The sequence below is a fragment of the Condylostylus longicornis genome, unplaced genomic scaffold (assembly GCF_029603195.1).
Source record: "Condylostylus longicornis isolate FDR11 unplaced genomic scaffold, ASM2960319v2 ptg000077l, whole genome shotgun sequence".
In the NCBI taxonomy this organism is placed as follows: Eukaryota; Metazoa; Arthropoda; class Insecta; order Diptera; family Dolichopodidae; genus Condylostylus; species Condylostylus longicornis.
In genome coordinates, this window is record NW_026578045.1 from 357,286 (window position 1) to 380,200 (window position 22,915).

A 22,915-nucleotide genomic window follows, 5' to 3' on the forward strand; every position below is an offset into this window, starting at 1 on the left:
ATTAAATAATTATAATTTCGTTTTAGATATACTATAAATTAATATTACACCAATTAAAATGATATGTTGTATTTAAGTGTTCCAACATTTTGTGATTAATTTAAATACAATTTATTAGAAAAGTGCAATAAATATTTAATATATGTACTTAAGTAAACATAATAATAAAATGATAATAATGGACAATATATAATAAATATTATATGAAAAAATAAATTTTATTTTATAAATTTTTTAATTATTTATTTAATTTACAACAATAATATAAATTTAAAATGACTATCGTAAAAACTTTATGAAATTTTTATGCAATAATACATTATTTATTTTGATTTTCAATTATTATTACTATAAATTGCAATTATTTATTGAATTTATATGTACATGTTAAATGCAACGTAGAATATAATAAGTTTTATTAGGATTATGGATCAAGTAATACGCCGGCAATCAGCGCATATACAAAGGACATTAAATAATAGTAATAAAAGTGATAGAATTTTTTACGATAAAAAATGGGAATGGGGATTTTTAAGGGTAAGTTAAATAATTATATAGTTAAGGTAAAGTTATATTACATATAATAATATAGAAAGATATATGACTATATTGGATATTTATAGGCGTGCGTTCATAAAGACAATTAGGCGAAATTTAATGTTTAAATTGCATTTTATTTCTTGAAAAATTTTCTATTTACATTTAAATTCGATAATAATGCATTTTTTAAAGTTTGATATTAAAAATAATGCCGGATATTAAATAAATTTTATTTATTTGACAATAAGAAAATTGACAATCAATTTTGTTACACTTCAATAAAATATAATAAATTGTGTGTGAAATCGAAATCAATTGTCATGGAAAATCGATTGACTGGAATTTTTAAATTATTAAGTACATATTATATAAATTCTTTTAATAGAGTCAAGTGACATAAAGTCAAAACTCTATCGGTTAAATTTACAACACAATTCAGAAATTTTAGTACTGTAAAACAACTATAAGTACATACTATAATATTTGTGCATTTTGCTTTAAGCGCTCTGACAGTTTTATTCGTGAAATTAAATAACTAACGCTTGGAATTAAACAATAAAAATATATTAAAAAATAAATGTGTAAATTTAGTTCCTAGTATTTTTATTTTACTTTTCATTTTTATATGACACATTAATTTTATAATTCATTATAAATTGAATATTTTATATTTTTATAGAAACAATGTTTCAATTTAGAATTGGAGCCGTTTTATCAAACATATATGCAAAGATTACAAAGAAGTTACTTGTCAATATTTATTGTTTTACAATTTGTAGTTGGAGGTGCACATTCAATTGTATTAGTGTCGGTAGTAGATGTAAGTTTTATCCATTAAATTTCTTAAATTATTACTAAAATGCTTAAATTTAATAATAATTTCAATTAATTTTAGGATAAAGAACGAATATTTCCCGAAATTTTAATATATGTTGGAGCAATATTAGCAGTATGGGCATCATTATTTATAACATTTAAAGAAGATTATATTAGACGTAAACCATCAGCAACTTATATTGCATCATTTGTGGCTGTATTAGTAATGGTTGTAGCAGGTTAGCCAAACTTCTTAATATTTTCAATTTCATTCTTTTATTATTCAATATTTTACCTTTTCTTTTAGATTTATTAATACCATTATATCATTCATTAGTTGATTTTCCGAAACCAGAATTACGTCCAGCATATGCTGGTTTTGTTTTATATGCAATATATATATTTATACCGTTAAGTGAAAATTTACATGCATTAATATTTGGTTTGGCAACGACTGCTGTTTATATTTTAACATTTGCTATGATCACATACCGTTTAGATGATCAATCAGAGATTATAACTAAGACTCTTACTGATGGCCTATTTTTATTATGTGTTAATGCATTTGGTATGTATTTTCGTTTAATGAAAGAAATTGCAATACGTACAGCATTTTTGGATCGTAGAGAATGTGTTGAAGAAAATTTATTATTAAGATATGCAAGGGATCAAGAAGTTAGTATACAAAAATTTTGAAAATTATATTGTATATGAAAAAGTTACTTACATTTTTTGTAGAAAAATCTGCTATTAAGCATAATACCATCAAATTTAGCAAATGATTTGGAAAGAGATTTAAGAGAACGTATTGAATTAATTAAAACAGAAAATATTGAAAGAGATAAAGAAAAGGATAATAATAAGTAATGGAATTTTTAAAAATTTTGATTGATTCAATTCGAACTTTTCACATTGATATTGAAAATTTTTTCTGATTATTGCAGACTATCAAGGCTAAGCAACAGAGACACTCGTAAAGTATCAGTAAAACCACGTTTTTGGCGTCCAGATACAGCGTATGTACATCATATTCGATTTTTAAAATTACAATTTTTAAATTATTTGTAAATAAAATTAATATTTTTTAGGAAACTATTTGTAAATGAACATCATGATGTTACAATATTATATGCTGATGTTGTAAATTATACATATTTAACAACAACTTTAGATGTAAAGAATTTAGTTGAAACATTACATGAATTATTTGTAAAATTTGATCAAGCATCTGAGGTATTATAAATTAAATTAATATTAATAGTTATTGCATTAAGGTTTAGAAATTGAAGAGCACTCAATTTTTTTAAATAATGTTCTTTGTACATATACAAATTTTCTAAAAATGAAATATTTATAGGATTATACGATAGCATTTTTAAAATAACTTATCATTAAGTCTTTACTAAACTACCACATATTATTAGAAATAAATCTTAAATCATTAAAATTGTATTATTTAAGCTATTTACGTTAAATTATTTTTTAGGAATACAATTGTTTACGTATAAAATTTTTGGGAGATTGTTATTATTGTGTGTCAGGTATACCACAGAAAAATGATCATCATGCTAAAAGTTGTGTTGATTTAGGCCTTCGAATGATTCGCGATATCAGAGAAGTTAGGTTAGATTTATACTTTTAAGTATTTTAGTTTATAATTTCGACTTCAACTTATTTTATTTTTATTATTTTTTCTAGAACAAATCGTAATTTAGATATTGACATGAGAATTGGTGTACATTCAGGTCATTGTCTATCAGGCGTAATTGGTGCATGTAAATGGCAATATGATGTTTGGTCAAAAGATGTTGATATTGCAAATCGTTTAGAATCAACTGGAAAAGCAGGGTAAAATTTTATATGATTTTAATTTGTTAATTATAAATTGAATAGAAGTTTTCTTTTTTTTTAGGAGAGTACATGTTAGTAGACAGACATTAGAATTACTTGAAGGATTTTATCCATATGAAATGGGTACTGAAGAAGCTAAAAAAGATGAAGTGTTAAGAAGAAGTAATATTGAAACATTTTTAATTAAACAACCGAAAAAAGTATTTTAAACACATCGTTATCTTATATTATTTTTGTAAAATAAGTTAAAGTAGTAAAAATTAAATTAATTTTAAATATTTTCAGTTTTATATTTCAGATGAGCATCCAAGACAATCAGTTGGTGTTAGAAGAAAACTCGAAAGTCATTCTAGAGTAAGTATGAAATAAATGAAATTATCCTACAAAATAGGCTTATGCCCGAAATTTTATTTAATCCGACAATGGTATTATTAAACACTGTTTAATTCATTATTATTTTTACTTTTAGTCACCGAAACTTGATGCATCACCAAATTTCATGCAAAGTTCCATTGAACAATATAATCAAATTTGGATACAAGCTAAACTTGAGATGAGCAGTGAATTAGATAAAATGCCGATTGGAAAATTTCAGTAAGAATAAAAAAAAAAATCAAATTTTTAACAAAAGTTTTACTTGTTAACAATTAATATATTAATTTTAGTGTAAGTCGGCTATGGTGTTTTGGAAATCAAGGGCATTTAACACGTGATGAAATTGAAGAAAGAAAATTTCGAAAAAGTGTTTCAACATTTTTTCTATTATTTAAAGATTGGGCATGGGAAAAACAATTTCTAAAGGAGCCAGATGTTATGTTAAAGTACAGTTGTTTAGCTGGTATTTTAACATTTACTGGAATATTTATATTACAAATAATCAATAAATTGTAAGTTAAATTTTTAATTAAAATTATTTTATGGAAAAATGGAAAAGCTGATTTACTAGCAAAGTTTCTCAAGTTTAATTTTTAATATTTTTAGATCTTGTTTCTTTTGGATACTTGATGGTGTATTATTTTGTGTTTTATTATTATTTTTACCATTAACATGGTATAAAAAATTATGGATTGTATTTTCAAAAGCACCGGACGATGAAACTGATGAACCATTAGAACCAAAAAATATATTTTCAAAATTTTTTTATAAAATTTCTGATAAATTAATGCGAAATTTTTTTGGTAGATTTGTGATTTATTTATTAACAGTAGGAATACTATGTGTTGTATCGTTAATACCATTGGTAAGTTTGCTATTTAAAAAAGTACAATTTAAAATATTTGTTGTAATCATTATTATATTTCAGATACATTGTCAAGATGATGACATAAAAAAAGATGATGATTTTTATGAACGTCACCGAGTTTGCTTAAATCCATGGGTAAAAGATCATATATAATATAATTTAATTTGGGCATTTTAAGAATGAAAAATTTTTAAATATTCGATAAACATGGCCTTAAAGAAAAATATTTTATGTAGAATACATAGAATACAAGCTCAACTAACTACGGTTTAGTTTAACTACTCAGATTACACTAAGAACTCTATTAATTGCAATGATTTAGTTGTTTTCAATAACACATAATGCTAGTGTACTGTGCATTATGTTTGTTGCATTTTGAGGTTCAAGTTCCTACTGATCCTATTTATAACGCTAATTTACATTAATTTTATTATTTAATATTCAAATAAACTCATAGATACAAAAATATATTAAATTAACCAACTAAATAATATTTAAATTTTAATTTTTTAATTTATACAGGCAATTACAGAAAGTTTAATTCTAACATTATGTATGACATTTTTATTTCCCCGAATACCATATTTATTCAAATTTTTAATTGGTCTTATTATTGTAATATCATACTGTTGGATTATAATGTCATTGTATTATAATATTTATAAAGAAAGTTCATCAACCAATTTAGGATTACCAGCTGAAAGTTCACATTTATTGATATTTGTAATAAGTTTTATTGTATTTCATTTAATGGATCGTCAAAATGAATATATATCAAAAGTTGATTACAAGTAAATTAATAAATATTTATAAATTTTAAATAGTTATTTAATAAATTATGTTTTCAATGTTATTTATAGTTGGAAAAGGCAATTACAAAAGAAACAAGAAGATGCACAAGTAACAAATGAAACAATTAATATTTTAGTACAAAATATTTTACCAGCTCATCTTGGTATTCCAATATTTTCTTAATTTATTAAATTTTTTGAAAAATTTCATTAATTTTATAATAATTAATTAATTGTTTCTTAATTTTTGTTATTTTTTTTTTAGCTAAAATTTATTTAGCAAGAGAAATGAAAGATGAATTATATTCGGAGGAATATGAAAATGTTGCAATTATGTTTGCAACCATACGTAATAAAGATATTGAAAAAGTTGGATTAAATGTTTTAAATGAAATAATATGTGATTTTGATGAAATTGTAAGTAAACTAGTTTCTGTATAGAATTCCAAGTTAGTAACAAATTTGATTTTCATATACCAATTTTCTATAGTTCCTTAATTTGAATTTTAATTTTAGTTAACAAGTCATAATGGCCCATTAAAAATTGAAAAAATTAAAATTTCTGGTTGGACATATATGGCGGCATGTGGTTTAAATCCAGGTCGTTGTGAATCAATAACATCACATTGTAATAGACCAGTAATAGCTGGTAGAACTTCAACATTACTACCTAATGGCAGAAGATCTTTACATTTAGGTGGTGGTACGTTCTCTTCTAATGCATATTATTGGCAATAAATTTGAATTAATTTGACTTTTTTTAAACAATCTTATGCCTTTTCATATGTATAGGATCAAAACGTTTAAGCTATGATTCTCCACAAGTACCAACCCATAAACATTTAACTGAATCGAAATCAAATCGTGAACGTAAGGCTAGCTCTAAAAATATTCAAAATCCTGTATATGTTATGACAGAATTTGCTGTTAAATTAATGAAAAAATTACGTGAATTTGATGCAAATGAAAGTTTTACAAATGGAAAATTAAGAATTGGTAATGAAATTAAAATATTATTAAAAAATGTATTATTTAAATTTTTAAAAAATATTTGAATTTAATTTAAAAAAAAAAAAAATATTGCGTTAGTATAGGTATATCACATGGTGAAATAATGGCTGGTGTTGTTGGTTCAAGTAAACCATTATATGATGTTTGGGGTAATCCTGTTAATATGGCTTCAAGAATGGATACAACTGGAATTGATGGTAGAATTCAGGTTAAAATTTTTATATTATTCTTGATTATTCTTGATTACTTAAAATTCTTTAATTGTAATTTAATAAAAATTATGTTTTTTTTTTTAAATTTTTTAGGTGACAGAAGAAACAGCAAAAGTTTTAAAATCATTTAATATAAAATGTGAATATCGTGGTTATACATTTGTTAGAGGACGTGGTGAAATACCAACATATTTTGTATGTCAAGATGATGATCTCAATTTAATACAAGAAAATTTAAATGATAATCTTAAGCCTGAAGGTTATACAATAGCAGAAGATGTTAGTTTAAGTACAGTTGAAAGTACAGAAGATTATAATTCTGGAAAAAATGATGTTACAATTGTTATTAATGATGATACAAAACTTTAATTTATACAGTCATTAATATTAAGAGTATCAATTTATTTTTTAAGTAAAAAAAAAGAATTAATTATTAAAAAAAGAAAAACAATCGGAAATCTCAATGCAGAAAAAAAAACAAACAATTTAAAATTTTCAGAATAGCTATTAAAATATTTTTTAATTAAATAAAATAATAATAAATTAACTAAATTAAATGTATAATTATTTAAAGAAAAATACAAATTAAAAAAAAATTAATGTACTAATCAAAACAAAATTAAGACTTTGAAATTTTTTTAAATTTAAGTTTAAATTATAATTAATTTTGTATCATAACATTATTTTATATATTATTTTTTTAATTATTATTTTAATTTTTGATTTAATTATAAGATTAAACTAAAACTGTTTCAATGTAAAATTATAATAATTTAAAAATTTGTACAAGTAAAAATGTTTAGTTTAAGTATAATTATTGATTTATATTATTGAATAATTGTATTGAAAAAGACAATTTGCAAATTTATCATTAGATTTTTTCATATTGTAAATATCAACCTATATACGAATTCATATAAATATCTAATTGCACTAGATTTATTCTATATATTGTTTAGATTTTTAATCTTGTTTTTAAATTAGAATCAACGAGAATTCATAGCTCTGCATAATTGTTAGGGTGTTCGACTATATTTATTCTCTTTGAAATCATTTTCAGTGAGTTTGAATTAACTTCCTAACTTTTAATTTGTTGTATAAAAAATAATATTTTTCCTAATTTATTAAAAAATTAATGATCTGATGTTAAAATATAATTTTGATTTTAATTATTTAAATTAAAATAGTGAAGAAAATACAATGTACATTTAAATTAATTTATGTGCTCAATAATATGAAATCAAATATTAAAATTCTTCTAAATATTCAATTTTGAACAACATGAAATTTTATTCACCTTCATAATATTTTTTTTTCATCTTTCAACCAGAGATTTAAAGATTTTTTTCATTTACTACTCTTATATGAATTTTTTACCATTGGTTTTTTTTTTTAAGAACTTTTCTCCATAACTGGTTTTTATAAATTAATTTTTATTTTCTTACTTTCTTTCATTGCATCAAAAACTTTCATTAGACATTGTTCTTTAGTGAATTTCCAAACCAGATCCAACTGAAATGGTTCTTAACATTGCTGAAGCATCCAAAATGTTGTTTAAAAAAGAATTATAGGTAAATTTTATATTGTAAAATCCTTGATAAAATTCACTTCGTATGCACCAGACATTATGCATCATGGAGAAGCAATGGTAAATCTAATACCACGGTAGTCAGATGGAAAAAAGAGCTTTTTTTTTTATAAATTCATTTTTCTATAATTCAGGATTTGAATTATTGTTGTCGCTATTATAAAAATATTGTTGAAGGTTAAAAAAAATTTCCTTGTTTCGCCAGCTAAAAATTAATTCGCGAATAAGCTTTTTTATTTATTTTTATTTTTTTATTATTTTTGCATCCTCTTTTAGAATTAAAAATATAACATAGAATAAACTTTTCGCAATAAGATTCATTTTATAAATCACAGATATAAAATTTTAACCATTTTGTAAGTATATAAGATGAAAATTTTCATATTATTCTTGGCGGTCCGATGCTTTATGGGACAAAGGTTTGTTGCATCCCTATATTATATAATTATAATTGCAACATTACAAAAATATATATACAAACAAAAATAACTTAACACGGCAAAAAAAAACTAAACCAAAAAAAATATATCCTGCTGAAAAATAACATTGTTGCAATCAAATTTAACCGAACGCAAAATTATATCACAAACTATTATGTAGTAGAGTTAAGAGGGGGGTTGTTTAGGGAAGTAATTTACTGCCCAAAATATACTAATTGCGGGAGGTAATATGAAAACCTTTCTCTCTCTCTCTTCCTCTCTGCATAAGAGAGCATCAAATGAATAAAAATTACAAAATTATCTGAAATATAAAAAATATAAGAAAATATATGGAATAAAAATACAAAACAAAAAATGGAAAACAAAAATCACTCTTCAGATTCGCAGTTGTTCAAATTAGGCTCGCCAAAAAATTGGCCCATTAAAGCGATTAGCGATGACCGCTTTTTTATAAAATTTTTGTTTAATTTTTTTTTCTTCTTGTTTTCTTAGTGCAATTTGCTTTTAATATCCTTGTGATATCCTATATTGGATAAATAAATAATATAATTACTCAAGTAACATAGTTAGATTTTAAAGTGATTCTAATTATAAATACAATATTTAGGAATGATAGATCATAGAGTAGTTTATTACAAAATTCGACATGTTTAAATATCATGGTCACAAAAGTCCTTAGGCTTCAGAAATATTTTAAATTTAAAAATTATTTTGAAAGCCTAGCATATTAGTAAGATGCCAGTTTTATGACTGCTATCGCATTCAAAATTATGAAAACAAAGAGCCATCACATTATAAAATAAAGTTTTCAATATATTTTAAAGTAGAAATTAAACCACGGAATAATATTATCGGAAATATTCAGGAATATATCATTTGCAATGTAATTATGAAGCAGTAAATTAAATTTTTTTTTAATATTTTTGAATGATGCTCATAGAGCTCATATATCTTTCATACTCTGTCCGTAACTGTGTGTCTCTGACGTTGTTCCATAGGTAACGTTAGCAGTAGTGATAATTCCGTCTGTAACATTTTTGATAAATTGTTCATCGTTCACATATATAGATACAAATAAATATTATAATATTTTTAAGATATATAAACTAATTTTATATATTTTTTTTATATTGCAGGAATAGTTACTAAAAACGATGTGGAAAAGATTATCTTATTAATTTAACTTTGCTGATTTTTTTTTTTACAATCCCTCAAGAAGATATACGGATTCGACAGGAAATATCATAATTTAACAACAATATGATTTTATAATTTTAAAAATTTATTAAATCTGTGATAAGTACATACTTTTTTTTTTTAACGAAATATGGTGTTATAAAATTTGGATCATGTTAAACAACAAAACAAAAGAAGAAAAAGAACTACATTTTACATGTATATAAGTGGGTACATTTTAATATCGTCTATTTCTATATACAAGACGACGATTTCTAAATACACGACGATTACGATTTCTAACAGTACGATAACGTTTTGCTGTCCTATAACGATAACCATCATCTTGTGAAAATGAATGTCCTGGTTCTGGTTCTGGTGCTAAATATTCATTATTTGGTTCTGATATTATTGATGATTGATGTGATATACCAATATCACTACCACCATGTACTGGTGGTAAATATTCAGATGAAATTTCTGAAACATCAGCTACAACAAATGATACCATCATTAAAATAGAACAAATTGTAATGAATTTAAACTGAAAATGGAAAAGAAGAATTAAAATTAAATTTAAATAATAGAACAATTTTAAAAATGTTACCATTTTGGATTTTATATTAGAAAATTCCAAATTTTTTTTTTCTAGTTGTCTTCGGTGGTACGACGTTGAATGATTATTTATTTTAAAAATTCAATTAAATTTATATGAAAAATTCTCTTAAAATTTTAATTTATATTTTTTTAAATTTAGATAATTAAAATATAAAATGCTCTTCCATAATTAATTTGGAGATGTTAAGTTTTTTTTTTTTCTTCTTCAATTTTATGCCATTTGTATTTGCTCTCCATAGAGAGCACAGAGCTTAATTTAATTAGTTTTAGTGAATTAAAAATTAATGTGAACAAGTACTCCACCAAAACAAAAAATTTTTATTTTATTCTTCATTTTTGTTTTGACTTTTTTTTTTTAAATTATCGTAGATTAAAATCTATTTTTTATTATTGAATATTGTATAGGCATATAGTATAGTTTAAAATTAAATCTTGTTTGGTATTTTAATTATTATTTATATTTTATAAAGAAATAATTCTTGATTCTAATTATAAAAATGCTTGTAGGATGATAATAATAAAAATTGTATTATATAATATAATTGAAATAACAAATATAATAATAGTTCCGCATATAATTAAAATTTAATATGATATTTTGAAGATTGTAGCATTTCAAATTGTAAATTAATTATATAATAGTGATTTTAAACTAATTATATTATGGGGAAATAAATTCTTTATTCTGGTTAGCATAAATAATAAATATTATAATCACATGTTTAAATTAATGTGAAACGTGTAACATAAAGTTTAATGTCGTATATGAGATTTAGAACCGTAAAAATTTTCTTTATATTTGTTACACGTTTAATAAATTATGTAAATGTCTATATTAAAATGTCTATGTAGGATTAAAATAGATTGACACATTAAATTACTACAATTGAAATATAAAACTGTATATAAACCCATGATGCCGAAATTATAGCAATGCCATATAGATTTAACAATTGTATATCATGTTGTATTGAAATTTCAATGTCAAAGTAATTATTTCAACAGAATTTAGAATTTTTGTAAGCTTCAAAAAGATAAGAACAACACATAATTCCAAAAACTTTAAAGACAAGGACTTATGCAGCATAATGTAATTAAAAATTACAAAAAATATGACAAGCAGATTTTAAATTTGAACTCATTAATTAAAATAAAAGAGAGAAAGTTGATTAATTGAACAAAATTTTAATTTATGAAGAAAATGAGACAAATACCGTAAAACTTGTATCAAATTGAAGAAGTGAAACGGAATAACATAAAATCATTTTTTAATCTCAGTAAATTATAGGAATGAATTTTGATAATAAATAATTTCAAGAACAAATTGCGAGTAGAATGTATTAAGAAGCTAATATAGAAACGTTAAATAAAACAATATAATATAACTATTATTTTATCGTAAAAAATATTAAAAATCGAGATTCTAGAGTACATCATATTTTTGTTCCTTAATGTAAATTTGAATTTTCATACTCATTTATCAAAAAAACAAAAAAAAACTTTCCTCTCTCTTTTAAACGGCATATATAATTTACGATTTCTGCTTTTTTATTAAATATTTGTTATATACATATATAACATTTATATATGTACGTACTTATATTAAAATACAAGTATATTACTATAGTACAAACACATACTAACATGCATATAGCTTAGTAACATTAATTGTGTTATAATAACTGATATACTATTAGTGAAAGTAATATCGTATATAAATGTACAAAATACAAAATAACATGTGTAAATATTTTTTTTCGATTTTATTGGATAAGCTTTATTTAAGAATTTACGAAACGAGTTTTAGAAAATTTTATATTTTGAAAATCCCGGCTTGTTCTCATTTAATTATATAATTAAGTATATCGTAAAAAAAATATTTAATATCTATAAGACTTTATTATTTATAGGGTAGGCAAATGGGCGCATGATTTCGATGGGAAAAAACCTTTTTTTTTTAAAAAGCAAGTTCTAAAATAATAAATTTGATTTTTTAATTTTATTTTTATTTTTTTCAAATACGAGTTAGTAACAAGAAGTATGAGTTATATAATAAAAATTACAGAATATATTATAAAAAATTTTTAGGTAGCTTAATCAAATTTATGTAGCTAGATAAAATAATAAAATAATTTGTGCTATAATTTTAATGAATTTTAACAGCTATTAATAATTAAGACATTTTTTTTTTATATTTAAGCTAATTTTGACTTGTTTATCAGCACTCAATAAATAATCAAGATCAAATTAAATTAAAATATAAATTATGATTTAGAATTTAATATTATTGAGCATTATGGCTAATTAATTTAAGAAAATCAAATTAAATTTAAATTAAATTAATTATAAATTTGAAAACATGTTTTAATTTTAAAATTGAAAATTAATTAAAAATAATTTCGTATAAAATTTAAGAAACCAATTAAATTGCTCTTAATAATGCTTAAATAGATAATTAAATAGAAAAATTAAATTTCAAATTGTTAAGGTGTTAAACAAAATGTAGGAAACAATAAATTTATTATAAATAAATGGTAAGTTTTCCAATTTCATTTATTTTATAGTATACGGTAGTATTGAATTTAATTGATTCTACCTTTTATATTTTAGTAACAATTTAATTGGAATGAAAAAATAAATTTTAATACATGAATGAAATATGAACAATTAATTCCACATAAAAAGCTTTAATACACTTACTAATTAGTGTTGATTAATTTGGCAAATTTAACTATAATTTTTGGGAATGGTAAAAAAGATATCAGAATAAATTTTTATATAAATTTAATAAACATTTTGTTAAAAAATATTATTTCAATTTTAGCAATTGGACAGTGATTAACGAAGCCATAAAGCCAAAATTTTTCTTCACCTCACAATTCTTAGAATAAAAATGGTAATTTCCTTTTCAAATATTAATTTAATTAAGTTATATAAATTTTATTTATTTTTTTTTTTACTTTAATTTTCAGTTTAAATCCATTACAATTTGTGCCATTTTAATGATTGTATCATTTGTTGTAGCTGATGTTTCAGAAATATCATCTGAATATTTACCACCAGTACATGGTAGTGGTGATATTGGTATATCACATCAATCATCAATAATATCAGAACCTAGTAATGAATATTTAGCACCAGAACCAGAACCAGGACATTCATTTTCACAAGATGATGGTTATCGTTATAGGACAGCAAAACGTTATCGTACTGTAAGAAATCGTAATCGTCGTGTATTTAGAAATCGTCGTCTTATATATAGAAATAGACGTTATTAAAAGATATATATTTTGAAAATTTAATTAATAGCTAGAGTTTGTAAAAAAAAAAAATTAAATAACTATATCTATAAAGTTGAATATCTGTCTACTAATAACTTGGAATATATTAATATTGTTAAAGAACTAAGAAGGGATTTTAACTTTGAAAAGTAAATTTTAAATTGATACTGAAATTTTATTTTAGATATAACAATAAAATTTAATTAGTAAATTGTGAATTTATTATATAGTTCGGGTTAATAAGAGAGATGACTTATTATAAATAACAAGAGCAGCAAGAATTATTTCATTCTTTCCATTCAGTCAAGTAAAAATTTGCGCTAAGAATCAACATAGTGTAGCGTAATAATAATTGTTTAGGTATTATCATATACATATAGCAATATTACATTATTATCAAGCTATGATTAATCTCAATTTTTCGAAATAAGTAGATATCAGAGATTGTAAGAGATTTTCAATGAGAACTTACCTATATCATTTCCGCTCATCTGTTTGGAATTCGTTTAAAAAATTGTTAAAATAAAAATGTATTGTTAAAATTTAATTGTAACAATTAATATTTTAAGTAATTTAATGTTAAATTTATTAATTCACGCAATATTTACCTTAATTTCCAAGCTATAATATTAATCTTCCTATAGAAATATATAAAATTTGAAATAAAAATATAAAACACATTATGTTTTGGTTTTTCTATAAAAATTAATTAATATATTTATTATAAAAATTGAGAATAATTAGTTTTTTTTTTTTTGTTATTTTAAATAAATACAAAAAAAAACACATTTTTTTTTTAATCAAACAAATTAAAAGAATTTGTTTTAAAAAAGTGATAATATTAATGATGTGATTATATAGTAAGATAAAAGTAAAATATTTTAAGAATTTGTTCATTTTTAATATTTGCATGCACATATTCATTTATATTATATAAAATATTACGAATAAATTTATTTTTTATAGAAATTCTAAATCAAACGAGATTATATTAACTTGTTCCCAAGAAAAATTTTTTTGCAAAAACAATTTAATTCGCTTTAAAATCTTAATTTTAATTTCTATTTTTTTTTTTTTTTTTGAAAAAACATCGATTTAATAATATGTAAGTACTTTTATTTATAAAAGTACATCTAAAATTTTTTCTAATTTTGTAAAAACTGTTTTTATGATGATTATTTTTTTTTTTTTTTTATAAAATATAAAACTTTGATTGGTATATAGTTTGTTTATCCTAATAAAATATTCTACAAGTATTCATTTATTATTTAAATGTAATATTCGGAATCAATGATTTTCTTCTTCTATATTATTTCATATCATTTAATTTTATTGTATTTGATTTTATAAGTAAACGCTATTCGTTTCTAAGTTGAACAGCTTTAGAGAGTACAATATTAATATCAATAGGTGGAAAATTTTGTAATAATTTAACATTTGAGCCGAAATCATTTTGTAAAATTTGTTCACGAACAATACTAAAATTAAATTAAAAATTTTTATTTTAATATTTATTATAATATGTATAAACTGTAAGATTTAACATACACTATCATCGCACAGCAAATTTCAATTATAAAACTGAAACGTTTTTCATCAGCAAATACAGAATCCCATATTCTAACAACATCTGGTAATGGAAATTCTTGTGATAATAGTAATGTCAACCATCTTTAATTTAAAATAAATTAAATTTAATTATTTAATTGAAAAAAAAAAAGAAAATTATTTTACCTAAAACTATAGTATTGAGGATATAAATCTTGTTGTTTTAATGTATTAAAAACAACATCATCTTTTTCTTTGAGCATTTTTGACAATTTGGCCATCATAAATTTGATACCATGTTCGGAATCATCTAAAGTTTTAATAAAAAAGTCTCTTATTTCAGCCATTAATGATGTAAAACAGAAAAAACAATCTGCTTCTGCGTGTTCTACCAAAAAAATAATAAAAATTATTGTAAGTTTACAAGTGATCAATTTTTTGTTTTTTTTTTTTTTTTAGATACTATAACTTACTTCTAAATTCTATATTTGGATCTGATGCCATTACATAATAAATAGGACCAATAATTTCATTCATTCCTTGTACATATCCTTGACCAGGATTTAATTTTGCATATAAAAATAATATTCTTTGTACAACTTCCCAATGTGCTTCTTGTCCTTCATCCATTGCTTCATAATTTTCAGCTGATCTTTTTGTTATTAAATTAATCTATAAAAAAAAGAAATTCGCCGTAATTACATATTATAAAATATTATTAAAAATGTGTTAGTAAAATGTTGCAGTAATTTTTTTTTTACTTTCTCGTTTCACATGACTAATTTTATTTTTAATTCAAGCATATTTTGCAGAAAGCATTGTAATTAAGAAAAATGCAACATATTACTTAACAAATTATGTTTAACAATTAAAAAAATATATAAAATGAGTTTAGAAATGAATTTAAAAATTAAAATAAAAATTCAAAATCTCATAATCAAATATCAGTGACAATATTTTAATCGATAATTTTCTTACTTGCTATTTTCCAAAATAAGATAGCATTCAAAAAAAATTTTAAATATTAGAATTTTAGTAGCAATAAACATATTGAAATGAATAGAATATAAAAAAAAAATTCAAACCTTAGTCATTCCTAAACCTTTTCTTTCAACATTTGCTGAACTAAAAACTGATGGTGCTACTCTTTGATGTAATCTTCTTTCACCTTTACTATTAACAACAACTTCACATGGAAATTCAGTTGGCTGTTGAAAAAATGATATATCAGGACATAAACGTCTTACATCTTTATCAATTTGCAAGAGAAATTCATTATCTTTGAAGAATATACCTATTTAAAAAATAAATATTTAAAATATTATATCTTAAGTATGCATTTTAAAATAAAATAAAATAAAACAGTTTTTACTCCATGCACTTTCAGGTCCTTCACTTAATGGATGATCTGAACATTCTTTAGCTGAATTAATACCTGGTGGTACAACTAATTCATCTATAAATTGCTTATATAAATTTCTTTTTTTCTTTAATGTTTCTGGCCATGTACTTCTTACAGTACCAAGATAACCTAATAAAATTTTCCAACATAATGAACGAAAACCATTTGCATCAGGTATACCTAAAATTATAATAAATATTGTGATATTTACTTAAATATGAGTAATTTATCGATCATTTACACCATAAATAAATATATTGAAAGTAAATAATTGATAACAATTGATTTCTTTATATGGAATATTATTATGATGCATACAATATGGAAAGTAAAAAAAAAAAATGTTCCACCTACCATTAAAACAAGCGCCTGTTAATCGTTTAAAATCAATTTCTTCAGCTGAAAGAATTTCTTCAAATTCTTTTAATCTAAATAATTTTAAATTAAAAAATATTATTTATTTTCTATTTGGAATAATTTATTTTATATTAAATTTCTTTTTTTTTCTGTATTACCTCTGCCTGTAAATTGACATGTTTAATTGTATTTTCATTGATAAAATAGTAAAAAGTAGGAGGTGTATACAAAATTTTTTGACATTTGTTTTTCTTTTATAATAATATGTTTTACAACGCACAGCTGGTTTTGTTTTTGTTTTGATTGGAAAAATTCCCAGTAAACAATAATTAGGAATAAAAAATGACAGCTTTTTGGATATTGTGAAACAAAACAAATTGGAAATGAAACATTAACATTGAAAAAACAGTTATATAAATTTTTTAAAATGGTAATGGATATGTTTGCAATATCTGTTAATGAACCTAGATATAAATAAACTCACATATTTCGAAGAATGCAAATATGTGTTCAAGATTATAAACAAGAAGATGAAATCGATATTATCAATTAAAAACAAGAGGCACCTTGAATAGCTACAACACAATACATAGAGGGCATGTAATATGATACCTAGAGCGACATGAAACTAAGAAATTAAATGGTTAAACGTGCAGTGCAATAAGAATATACAAAATCTTATCAGATGAAATAAAAAAAAAAGTAAATTAATTAAGTTATCGTAATCATTGAGAAGATCACCATCAGGATTGTAGAAATATGGCCACCAGAGTGCTACACAACGAAGTTCATAGTCATCCACTGAGAATGGTAGGAGGTATGTTAAACAGGGATTCTCACTTTCGACCATAGTGTTCAACATCATGTTGGATCATTTGGTGATGAAGAAAACATTAACGTCATTGAGAGGCATTGATTCTAATGAATCGCCTGAAAAAAGAAGAAAAATTATGGGGTTTTATTTATTTTTTGTTTCTCTTGATCATAAAATTGAGTTGTTAATTTTAAAGCTAACAAAATTATTTTTAACATATTAAACATGAGTTGTCAATAATTGTAAAAAAATCTATTTTAGTAATCTTCTTTAAATTTTTAAAGTATACCTTTATTCTGTGTATTATTCTTTTAAGATAGAAACGAAAACCTCTTTCTCTACTAAAAAATTATATTTTGTGTATTGTGAGTATTGTTGTATATGTGCATGTCTAGACCATAATATTACAATATATTAAATGATTTAACTCAAAATATTTTCAAAAAAATTTTTTTTTTTGTAAAATTCTTACAAAAAGGATTTTTTATTTGGGTAATCAAATTTTTTCCTTCAAAAACAATCAAATTTTGTGTTTAGAGCTGAATTCCTCTATATATATATATATATATATATATATATACACATAATGTACATAAAAAGAAATATTTTATAAAGAATATAATCTTAATAATATTAACCAAATATTGGATCTATTTAAATGTGTATATGTTTAGCGTATATACGACATATATCTTGATCTTCTTATACAATCCTATACAATTAATATATATTATATTTTTATTAGGTGGTATAGGACGCGAGGAACATAAGAGAAACATGCGGTCCAATGCATACACGTGTAAACAGTTCCATTGTTTTAAGTAGTGCATTTGTATTTTTATGATATTTTACAATGATAAATTTTATTTTTATAGGAGAGAGGGCGTGATTAGCATAAGAGAAGAGCTGTACATAAGATCAATGAATAAACGTGTAAATAAGCCAATTATTTTAAGAAGTGCGATACAAGTTGTGCGGCTGTATATCAATGATATTTTGGAACTAGGAGAAAATATTTTTCTTTTAATATTAAAGAAACGTAAAATATTAATAAATTTAAATATTTTTAATAATATTATTATTGGTATACAAATATTTTATTATTTTTTATTTATTGCCTGTTTATTAGAAAATTGATGTCTTATAGGCATATATTGTATACTTCTATTACTAAGACTAACTGTTATACTTTAGCATACTCTATATTGCCTGCATGTACCTGTTTGTCTATTCAACATAAAAAAAAATATAGGAAATATCAAAGAATAAGTAGAAAAGTTTCTTTAAAACTTATAGAAAAAAACTTTTTTTTATTAAACAACATGGATGAAAAAATGAGACAGAACAAGAAGACAAAGAAGAAGTCAAAAAAAATATGTAAGAATTATTATTTTTAAACTAATTTTAATTTGATTTATTATTACTAAAAGCTTTTCCATTATTATTTATATATAATAATATACATACATACATATGAAAATAACCTTAGATGTGATATAAAAGTATAACAGATATAATTCTTTTTATTATATAACTTCAATTTCCTTTAACAAACTGTGCATGAATTTACATTCATACTGCATTTTGTAAAATCTGTTAGGAAGGTTATTATTTTTTTCTTTTATGCCTTCTCATGATGTGCAAAAAAAATGTTATCTATCGGCAAAGTATGTTGTTATAATAATATGTAATATATAATACGATAGATGGAGTTTTAATACATTATTTAAGGTAAGCAAGAGTTATAATAAATAACTTTTATACTATATAGATGTACGAATATAAAAACTATTATACAAGCAATAGAAAATTTCACAGTTTAACCTTAAAGTTTTTTTTTTTACAAATTTTATTATTATTATAATATTTTAGGTATTTTTTAAAATGTTATATAGGTATAAAACAAAAATGTACACCCAGTGCATCAGGAAATATTTTCGCACTTAATTTTTCAATTCTGTATTAAATTAATTTTTCTCTTAAAGTGGTGGCACACAGAATTAAATATTGTTTTACTCTTCTCATTTCTTGTAAAGAACAAGTTTTGCTCTTCTCATTTTTGTTTGTTGTATAAAGTTATTTTTTTTCTCTTACTCCATTTGGGAGCATTACGATCTTCAACTTGAATTTTTACAGTAAAGCGTCAGTTTCCCAAGTCATTATAGGTTAACTGGTCGGTGAGCGGTGATCAAATTTTGCATTTAGATCTGAACTGTATAACAAACCCTCTTGTATACTTACATACAATAATTATAGCCAGTAGGTTTTAAATATTAACTAAATTAATAAGAATAATTGCATTAATAAATTAAATTACAAAAATATGCTTAAAATAGCTATATAAATCCAACATTTAAATTAATTAAACTATTAGGGTCATTTGACCCCTATCGATGTAATATATAGAATTATATAAAAGAAGTTTAATATAATAGGCTCACTTCTCTTAATTAAAATTTTAAAAATTTTAAAAATAATTAAAAATTAAGAAAAATTTTAATAATTCCAGTACATTAATAATTATATACAATTTTATATACATACACTTAATATAAATACAACCCTCGTGACCCACCGTATATTGAATGAAATATCAATGGGGTTAAAAATAATTTTTAATACTCGTTTATATATAATATTTAAATAAAAAAATAGAAAACTCAAAAAATAATATTTATGAAGATTTTCTGTGCAATGAGCAGTACACCCTCGGAAATTTTTTCCAATTTCCAAAACTTTTTTATTTTTTCTTTCTTATTACATTTTATGCAAATTTCAATAAATATATGCAAAGAAAATTTATATATTATAGGTGCATACACCTACACAGATATACAATAGTATAAAATAAATAATTTTTTTTTCCCCCATTATTTTAATTTTATATATATTACGCCTTGACCGAATGAAAGATATATGAGAATAATACAACAATTTAGTTTAGCATGCTGATGTCTAACTTTTTAATCTATAAATTTCCTATTATACACTTATATCAGGTATACATATAAGGTATTTTATAAGGTAATGTTATAGTAGGGTAAATATAGGCACTTAAAATGCATACTTAATATGAGATGAGCGTATGCAATAAAATAAGCTATTAAAGGCTATACAGAGCTATACAGAGAAGAAGAAGACAACCTTTAAAATGCATTTAAGTTACCTTTAAGTACTTTATTGTCCAATTGTTGTTGCTATTATTTTCCCTAATTTTCTTTTTTTTATACGTTGCAATATATTAAGAAATAAAGGATATTATTATATGTATGAATGAATGTATATATTGCGATGATGGTGCATTGAAATTCAAATACATATTATAAATAATGTGAAAAAGTAATAACTTTTAAAGAAAATGTTTAAGTAACAAAAGAAAAAATGACTAAAAGAAAAGGAGAAATTTAATAATAATAAAGTTTGATCAAACCAATGGTTTGTATTGTAGCACTTTTCCCTTCAACAAGTGAAAATATTGCTTTAAAAACAATCTATACGTATATCTACCATACTATTAAAATTATTTTCATTCATAAACGAAAATATTTCTAGGATTGCATATATTTAGGATGAACGATTTATGCGGTCTTTGAAAAAAAGTAAAAATAAATTTTAAGACGGGTTGCAATAATGCTCGCTTTTAAGGGTTAATTTCGTGAGTTACAAAAAATAATTATATTTTTTAATGGCGTGGAATTTACCGTTATCTCTTTGCGTTTATAGATATTTGAAAAACCTTGCAGTTTCGGAAATATAAGGTGCCGAAAATTCAAATTTTACAAATTTTGAAAGGCGATAACTTGAAAGAGGGTGAAGATGGAAAAAAATTTTCTTCTAACGAAATAAACTATTTATTATTATCTGAAAGTTACTAAAATTTCAGGCTCCTACAACCTGAGGTCTAGAAAAAAAACGATATCAAAAATGTAGAAAAAAACATATTTTAGATAACGGTAAATTTTAACGGCCATTTTGTTTTTTTAAAGTTCAAACATATTATGCTGCGGTACAAGAAGGTAGCCACTGTATTTCTGTGTTAAAAATGCTTATGGTTTCGCTGTATAAAAATTAGTTGAAAAATGGTATTTTTAGGGTTTTAGGGGGGTATAATTTTTAGAGTCGGGGGAGATAGGGAAAAATTGTTTTCTATGGAAATAAATGTCTAGTAAAGATCTATGTACATATGAAATTTTATCTCTCTATCTTTAAAGGTGTGGAAGTTTTGTAAACAAAAAAAAGTGTCCACGGACGGACGGACAGACGGACAGAGTGAAACTAATAAGTACTTTTTTTCAAAAATGTTTTTTTTTTGGAAAAGTGCTAAAAAATATAGAAAATTTAAAATTTAAAATATATTTTTGTTTTTTTTTCATTTCTTATTATTCTTATGTCTGAATAATATTAAAAGGAGTATAATTTATTATAATATAAAAGTTCTTGTAATTTACACAATGCATATACAATGTATAGGATATACCGGAGAAGGAAGGAAGTTAGAAGTATATGAGATCGAAAAAAATTGTAAATTTCAAAAATTTTTTTGTGCATTTATATACGTAAATATGATAGCATAGCCTTAAAATTGGTAAAGGATATTGTAGAGTGAATCAGAAAATTTTCAAAATTATATAATTGATTTTATCGATTAACTTACATGAATATTTTGTTAACTTGTATAAGAATGTTATAAATATGAGTAGTATTTACATAATTAGTTGTAGCATACATATACCCTTTTCGAATACATTTTGTAAAAAAGTTACAAGTTTTAACGTATAACATGCATCAATCTTATTTAATATGTATATTTGCAAAACAATATTGTGAAAGGATTATAACGGTTATAGTATAAGTATACTCGTAATGGATAGATAAATGGAACCGATTGAATATATAAGCCTATTAAAAGTATATATTCATTGATTTACAAAACTACATTATTTAAGAATGAAATACAAAAAATTTATTGTAATAAAGAAGCAACATATTACAGTTAAATGGCCTCGTATGGTAGTTGGATACAGATAATATTGTGACTATTGAATTTGTATGTTATGTACATAGTCTATGTACATAACATATGTACATAGACTATGTATAAGAATTCTCTCTGAGGCTCGTTAACAAACATGGCTATTGATGGTGAGGGAAGGTGTTTTCTATCAGATTTACCGTACCTATAGAGACACCGTACGAATAGAGCCTCCCCGACACTTGTATCCATTCG

General features: G+C 22.8%; 2 protein-coding genes across 2 annotated transcripts; one reads left to right on the forward strand and one right to left on the reverse strand.

Annotated features, from left to right (window-relative positions):
* Window positions 1-162: 162 nt before the first annotated feature.
* LOC129612838 (adenylyl cyclase X E) lies at window positions 163-7,080 on the forward strand. Its single transcript, XM_055526621.1, has 22 exons — window positions 163-537; window positions 1,220-1,360; window positions 1,436-1,595; window positions 1,664-2,031; window positions 2,095-2,219; window positions 2,301-2,372; window positions 2,445-2,589; window positions 2,843-2,979; window positions 3,055-3,204; window positions 3,269-3,407; window positions 3,493-3,561; window positions 3,677-3,801; window positions 3,873-4,094; window positions 4,189-4,447; window positions 4,511-4,585; window positions 4,973-5,241; window positions 5,311-5,405; window positions 5,507-5,658; window positions 5,758-5,944; window positions 6,034-6,237; window positions 6,336-6,460; window positions 6,558-7,080. The coding sequence occupies exons 1-22, from the start codon at window positions 427-429 to the stop codon at window positions 6,831-6,833; spliced, it is 3,606 nt and encodes a 1,201-aa protein (XP_055382596.1). The 5' UTR covers window positions 163-426; the 3' UTR covers window positions 6,834-7,080.
* A 7,680-nt stretch (window positions 7,081-14,760) lies between these two features.
* On the reverse strand, window positions 14,761-17,114 carry LOC129612878 (TBC1 domain family member 13). Its single transcript, XM_055526684.1, has 8 exons — window positions 17,033-17,114; window positions 16,872-16,945; window positions 16,488-16,697; window positions 16,201-16,409; window positions 15,589-15,787; window positions 15,302-15,503; window positions 15,116-15,238; window positions 14,761-15,045 (listed from the first exon to the last, which is right to left on the reverse strand). The coding sequence occupies exons 1-8, from the start codon at window positions 17,068-17,070 to the stop codon at window positions 14,925-14,927; spliced, it is 1,176 nt and encodes a 391-aa protein (XP_055382659.1). The 5' UTR covers window positions 17,071-17,114; the 3' UTR covers window positions 14,761-14,924.
* Window positions 17,115-22,915: the final 5,801 nt, after the last annotated feature.

Excerpts from the sequence above, each read along its gene's own strand:
- LOC129612878 (XM_055526684.1), bottom strand. The coding sequence starts at position 17,070 with ATGAAAATACAATTAAACATGTCAATTTACAGGCAGAG. Across the intron at positions 15,788-16,200 it reads AAGGTTTAGGAATGACTAAG|ATTAATTTAATAACAAAAAG; the intron begins GTTTGAATTTTT and ends TTTTTTTTATAG. Across the intron at positions 15,046-15,115 it reads ATTTGCTGTGCGATGATAGT|TATTGTTCGTGAACAAATTT; the intron begins GTATGTTAAATC and ends ATTTAATTTTAG.
- LOC129612838 (XM_055526621.1), top strand. The coding sequence starts at position 427 with ATGGATCAAGTAATACGCCGGCAATCAGCGCATATACAAAGGACATTA. Across the intron at positions 3,802-3,872 it reads ATGCCGATTGGAAAATTTCA|TGTAAGTCGGCTATGGTGTT; the intron begins GTAAGAATAAAA and ends TATTAATTTTAG. Across the intron at positions 5,242-5,310 it reads ATATCAAAAGTTGATTACAA|TTGGAAAAGGCAATTACAAA; the intron begins GTAAATTAATAA and ends TGTTATTTATAG.